The 6,870-nt window shown below is 35.5% G+C and overlaps 1 protein-coding gene across 1 annotated transcript in view; it reads right to left on the bottom strand.

Annotated features, from left to right (window-relative positions):
- Nucleotides 1-1,163: 1,163 nt before the first annotated feature.
- Nucleotides 1,164-6,870, bottom strand: part of Patr-1 (Protein associated with topo II related - 1) — a 45,819-nt gene continuing 40,112 nt past the window's right edge. Inside the window, exon 15 of the mRNA XM_089647869.1 lies at nt 1,164-5,696. Coding sequence (XP_089503995.1) covers nt 5,436-5,696 — 261 coding nt within the window. The 3' untranslated portion in view covers nt 1,164-5,435. The remainder of the gene's footprint in view (nt 5,697-6,870) is intronic.

The raw sequence follows: 6,870 nt of genomic DNA, 5'->3' as shown, positions 1-6,870 counted from the left end.
AACCACCAATAATCGATCAGGTTATTTTTTCAAAAAAGATTCGATCATTTGAACGATGAGATGTCAGCTCAGTCAGCACACGTGATCTGATAAATGAATTAATTTTTTAGACCAGGGGTCTTGAATTTAGATAGTAGATACCTGAAGTATTGGCTGTCATAGATTTGTAGCGATGCTACGAGATTCATCTAGAACGACTCGTCAATACAAAAAGCATCGTAACCGGAACACTCCAGACATAATGCGAAGCGTTCCTATCTCGTTACCTACCTGTCTACGAGTACCTACTTGCGAGCGAACTACCTACGTCAAAACGTTGCGAGTTGGACTACCACATTACGTGCATTCGCTAGAAGGTTCTAGCCTATTGCCTAGGCATAATTCCAGCGCCAACAAAAGTACCAGAAGCACCCAGACTCAGCGAGTTGTCTCCATTTTACCAGCGGTCTCGCCTACTTACTACCGCCACCAGCAGGGCTATATAAATAGGCCCGACACAGCGAGCAGTCAGTCAGTCATCAGTCGTTCAACAATTTGCAAGTCTCGCAAGTGACAACCGGCGCACCTCCGCTGCGCACAGGACGATATACCCGGCTCTGCACGGTTCATTCATGGACTCCAAAAGGATCACAGAGCCCTGGCCCCAGCATTCCTGGCCAGCGCTACATTGGATCACACAGCGCCCTGGTTCCAGCACATCTGACATCCACATCCTCGCTGGTCTATGCATCTCCGCCGACCGCCGACCAGGTCCACTGCACCTTTCGGCTTCCCTGTTCAGCACTGGAGCACCCGGAAGGCCCATGGCCTTCACCAGTACCTGATACGTCAACGAGTCCGGTCACCAGCAGCGGCGTCGACTCAAAAGCTTATTAATTACTTATGATACTTTTTTTTATATTTTATTTTAAGAAAATTTACATTTTGAATGTTATTTCAATCACCATGCTAGGAATGCCCCTGTGTTATGGCAGGTGAAAGATTACTTCGTCGTGCAAAATGATAGATCAACCCAGGACTAATTTCAAGTAACGTTTCAATTCCAAATGATGCGGAACTACCGGGTTATCCACCTTTGCTTTTAAAATAAAAAAATTTGATATTTGAAAATAAACCAAGTAATGAAACAAATCCGGCTACAATTAAAAATTTATTTACATGTTTGTAATCTTTATCATAAATTGGTGAGAAAGCTCTCTCGGGGACCGTCACAATTTTAAACATATATCAAGAAACGGATCCCAAATTAGTTCATAATAATAACTATTCATAATTAATAATAATCAAAAATAACTTTCATAATAACCAATAAGTTCTAGATTACCACATTAAATTCATATCCTAATTTCATGGGCATTTAGCTGGGTCAAGCCTAAAATTGTATTAAAAATAACTTTTATTTTTTTAACCTTTTAAACTCTTAAAGTAAGTTTGCTTACTGTCGGGTGTTCAATTTAATAAGTTCACTCGCATCGGTGCTAAGAGTGGTAAGTTTGCTTACCGTTGGAGATAAAGTAACGTGAAGCATGCTGATTCATTCTAACGCTTTAAATGTTACCAACAGTATTACCGCTTGAACCAAATATAGATCGGTAAAAATTCTTACGGGTATCATTTAAAGAGTTAAAACATTGACAAAGTTGCCGTTACATGATGTTAGGATAAAAATATTAACCGATATCATTGGAAATCTTGAGGTAAGGAATAGTAAATTTGTATAAATTAGAATGAGCATATTAAACAGTTCAAGCCAATTTTAGGTGGTATTCTAACCGAAATCATTTAAACTGATGAGGTAAGCATGTTAACCGAAGTAACCAAATGTGAGACGGTTGCGAAACCTACTGAAATTATTATGGTTAAGGTTGACATATTTACCGAGGAAACCATTGAAAAACTTGCCGAAATTATTTAAAAGGTTAAGACAAGCATATTATTTACCGAACGTGAAAAGGGTTACGGAAGGTTAAGGTAAGTAGTTAAGGTGCAAAGGGTTAAGGAAGGTTAAGGTAAGTAGTTAAGGTGCAAAGGGTTAAGAAAGGTTAAGGTAAGTAGTTTTGCCGAAAGAATCAAATTTGGGTCGGTCAAATAACTTATCGAAATCATTCAAAAGGTTACAGCGAGTATATTTAACGAAGAAACGAAAGGTTGTATACCTTATAAAATCATTTAAAAAGTTAACTTTAAGATAATAACCAAAGGAAATGAATGTGAGACGGTTGCAAGACTTACGTAATCATTTAAAAGGTTAAGGTAAGCATATTTACCACAGTAACTTTATTTATAGCGGTAAAAATGACAACCGAATCGGTAAAAATTTTTACAAAAAAAAAAAAAAACTCAATGTAAAAAAACATATTTTTACAATAAACTTTTCTGTCTACATATAAACATTACATCCACTACATTCACTGAGTATTCATGTGAAATTATTGTAATTACTTCATCATAAATGTTTTTTTGAACACATTTTAACTTGCAGTAATGAATAATAACATCTCATCATTTTATTAAAGTAGGTAAAATTTACGAGGGATATAATTTTTTTATGCTAGTGCACCGAACTTTGAATTCTTTCATGTCGCTAACATATTATGTACAAAACTTATACAAAAAAAATTGTTGCACATTTTAAGAGGTTTAAAAACAAAACTGATCAGTGCTAGAAAACTATCAAATTTACAAGCTACTACATTTATAATATGAAAAAAAATTAGATCAAACTTTCAAATTTAATTATTAATTTTATTATTATTTATGATAATAATAATAATATAACACTTAACATTTCAATGAAATATAATATGTTTCTAAGAGAAGTGTATAAAATTTATGCCAAAAAGCGCCAATTTTTTTTTTTTGTATCTTTAAAAAATAACTTAAAAACGCTAATTTGCTAAATACAATAAATTTAAGAATAATATATCATTTTGTGTTACATTTATTTGCACATATAAAATATTCAATAATAGTTAGTGCAAAGCTTCAATAAGCAAAACTAAAAGAGAAAAAAAAATTTATGCTTTTGCAATTTTTTTTAAATTTGACAATATTTTAATAATTTTCCGAAAAATTTATTAACATTTACAAACAGTTAATTAATTATTAAAATTTGATAAATAAACGACACATTTTTAATTACAAATTGGGATACAAAAATATTTACATGAAAATATATAATAATAATAATTATTAATCTTAATATATTAAAAAATTATATTTCATAAATTTTTGTTATTTTGCTATTATTTATGTTATTTATATAATATTTATTGTGAATTTATTTTTTTACAATATGGGCAAAATCATAACACAATCTAATGGCGTGAAATATACAAAAATAGTCGATTCTTTTTAATTTCATATCTAACACTGTCAAACTATCCTAAATTTAATTGTTCAACATCAGACAACTACCGTCATTAAAATAAACTAGGTTAGGTTAGGATACTTTGTGTCCACGTTTTATCGACACTACGATCAAGCTGTTGTACAATGTTTCACTTTACACTTGGACTTTAGACTTGGTTGACATGAAATTAAAAAGAACCAACAAGATAAAACTTTGCAAAAGTTGGTATGATCAAGTGGAACTGCTACGAAAAAAGTTTCGCTGAAACATATTGCAAAAACAGTATGAAACAAAGATATACCTTTCAAATTACATTGATAAATATATATTTTTTTTTTTAACTCTTGAGGAAAAAGAAAAATATGTTGTACATAAAATATTATAATTCCTTTCACTGCACTCCCGCTATATATGTATAGAACACTGCATGACACAATTAAGGATAAAAACAAATTTATTTATACATACAGGGTTTTTTACGGACGCGTAAATAGATGCAACGTGATATGCCACCCCGAAGGCATAGATTATTCGTACATCGTATGGCGCAGTTGGCGGTGAACGGGTTTAACAGAATGAAAAAATTATATGAAATGTAAAACCATATTATTGGCTGTCAATTTAATAAAATAATAGTAATTTCCCTTTGGAAAAGCACGATAAGAATTCGATTTTCTACCGTCCCGTGGCATTTTCAGACGTGGAAAGAAATATGTTCCTGAAAATGCGTTGCGATACAGTTGCAGATTAAAAAAAAAACATTAACAAAATAAATAATTACAAGCGGGAAATAAAAAAATCGTTTTTATCGTGCTTTAGCATGGAAAAATAAAATACAAAAAATTACATACAATATTTTAATCCACCGAGGACAAAACAAATTTTTAACATATTATTTATAAATTATGAATATAAAAAAATTCTATTTTGCATCAACATGTTAAGGAATATGTTAGTTATTTTCAAAATAGGCCCAAGTGGCTTGTGCTAGGAAGGCTTAGCTAATAGTAGCAGATTTTTATATAACTTTCTTACTTAGTTTTAAATGAAACTGCTATTCGCATCCACAACGAAATTTGCTATCCGACACTCTCGCTCGTCCCATTTCTGCCAAAACAATGTCAACATCGCAATTATTCGATAAAAAAAATATAAATTCAATGTCCCTCATTAAAATGCATCTATTTTCAGGTTAGGTTACAAATTGTATATTTGAAAATAATGTTCTCTGTAAAAATAATGCCACCGTGACTTCTACTGTTAGCTATGGTCCAGATTAACAAATGTACAACATTTCTACAAAAATTTTAAAGATGTATCTTTCATCTTATCTCAAAGTAAAAATAAATGGTTATAAATTGGAGATTAAAAATGCCCAATTTGCATACCTCTGATAGCTCCGTTGTAATCTCTTCATCTCTGTCAGATATACAGGTTGGATTATGTTATTAAATCTCCCTCTTTCTTGTAATGGATCGAGAGTTAAGTTAGGCTAAAACTACCCCATCTTTCTCGCAAACGACGCACAAATCAGAAAGAGGTTAGATTTTGTTGTAAAATCTCCCTCCTTTTCATTAATGATGCATGTTCAGAATTGGTTCAGGTTTGGTTATGTTGTAAAAACTCACTCTTTCTCCCTAACTACGCGTGTAACAGATACATATATTAGATTGTACCTTATCCCTTTTTCTCACGACCAATGCTCTTTTAGAGGGTAGAAAGGTTGCAACCTCGTCAACCTCTTTCTCACAAAACGATGCGTGTACCAAAACTTGGCTATGTTGTAAACTCTCCCTCTTTATCAGATATATAGGTTAGGTTATGTTATAAAATTTCTTCTCTTACAGAAGTCAGAAAGAGGTTTGGCTATGTTGTAAGAACTCCCTCTTTCTCCTAAACTACGCATGTAACAGATAGAGGTTTAGTTAATTTGTAACTTCTCCCTCTTTCCCACAAATGACGCATGCAACAAAAAGAGAGGTTATATTGCAACCTTTCTCTTTTTCAAACGGAGCTCTCAGCGGCGAGACTTTATTACATCTTCACCTCTGCTCTTGTGCACAATCTCCTGTGGATCCGTCAGTCAACAGTCAGGGTCGACGAGCAGGAAGGTTAGCGCTTCCTCCTCGGGCTGGGTGAGCGTGGCCTGCGCAAAGTGTGGAGCCAGCGCGGCAGGGGGAAGCGCGTGCAGCGGGTGCGCAGGGCAGGCATGGGGGCCATCGTCTGCGCTGCGGGCCAGTGCTTGTTTGGCGGCGGCGCGGACTAGCGCGGTCCAGGCGGCCGGGAAGGGCCGGGGCAGCGACACGGCGCGCTCTATTAGCGCCACTAGCAGCGTGAGACCGAGCTGAACAAAGTATACACTTTTTCATTAAGATTCAAGACTTAAAGAATATTGCTCAAGTAGATACACAAAGTTATCCACTCTAACTTAATTTCCCAGTACATAGTACACAAACTCATTCAATTGCTCAAATTAACAACTTAATTAAACTCATCTACCTGCTCCAACATCCTTCCCAAGTAAGTATACAAACTCATCCACCTGCTCCAACATACTTCCCAAGCCGATATAGAAACTCATCCACCTACTCCAACATACTTCCCAAGCAGATATACAAACACATCCGCCTACACCAACATACTTCCCAAGCAGATATACAAACACATCCACCTACACCAACATACTTCCCAAGCAGATATACAAACTCATCCACCTGCTCCAACATACTTCCCAAGCAGATATACAAACTCATCCACCTAATCCAACATACTTCCCAAGCAGATATACAAACTCATCCACCTGCTCCAACATACTTCCCAAGCAGATATACAAACACATCCACCTACTCCAACATACTTCCCAAGCAGATATACAAACTCATCCACCTGCTCCAACATACTTCCCAAGCAGATATACAAACACATCCACCTACTCCAACATACTTCCCAAGCAGATATACAAACTCATCCACCTGCTCCAACATACTTCCCAAGCAGATATACAAACTCATCCACCTGCTCCAACATACTTCCCAAGCAGATATACAAACACATCCACCTGCTCCAACATACTTCCCAAGCAGATATACAAACACATCCACCTACTCCAACATACTTCCCAAGCAGATATACAAACACATCCACCTACTCCAACATACTTCCCAAGCAGATATACAAACTCATCCACCTGCTCCAACATACTTCCCAAGCAGATATACAAACACATCCACCTACTCCAACATACTTCCCAAGCAGATATACAAACACATCCACCTACACCAACATACTTCCCAAGCAGATATACAAACTCATCCACCTGCTCCAACATACTTCCCAAGCAGATATACAAACTCATCCACCTAATCCAACATACTTCCCAAGCAGATATACAAACTCATCCACCTGCTCCAACATACTTCCCAAGCAGATATACAAACACATCCACCTACTCCAACATACTTCCCAAGCAGATATACAAACTCATCCACCTGCTCCAACATACTTCCCAAGCAGATATA

The sequence above is a fragment of the Hesperophylax consimilis genome, chromosome 27, assembly GCF_061612785.1.
Source record: "Hesperophylax consimilis isolate HC1 chromosome 27, BYU_Hcon_1.0, whole genome shotgun sequence".
NCBI classification, from domain to species: domain Eukaryota; kingdom Metazoa; phylum Arthropoda; class Insecta; order Trichoptera; family Limnephilidae; genus Hesperophylax; species Hesperophylax consimilis.
The sequence above is the reverse complement of the archived record's forward strand: the minus strand, read 5'-3'. Positions and strand labels throughout refer to the sequence as shown.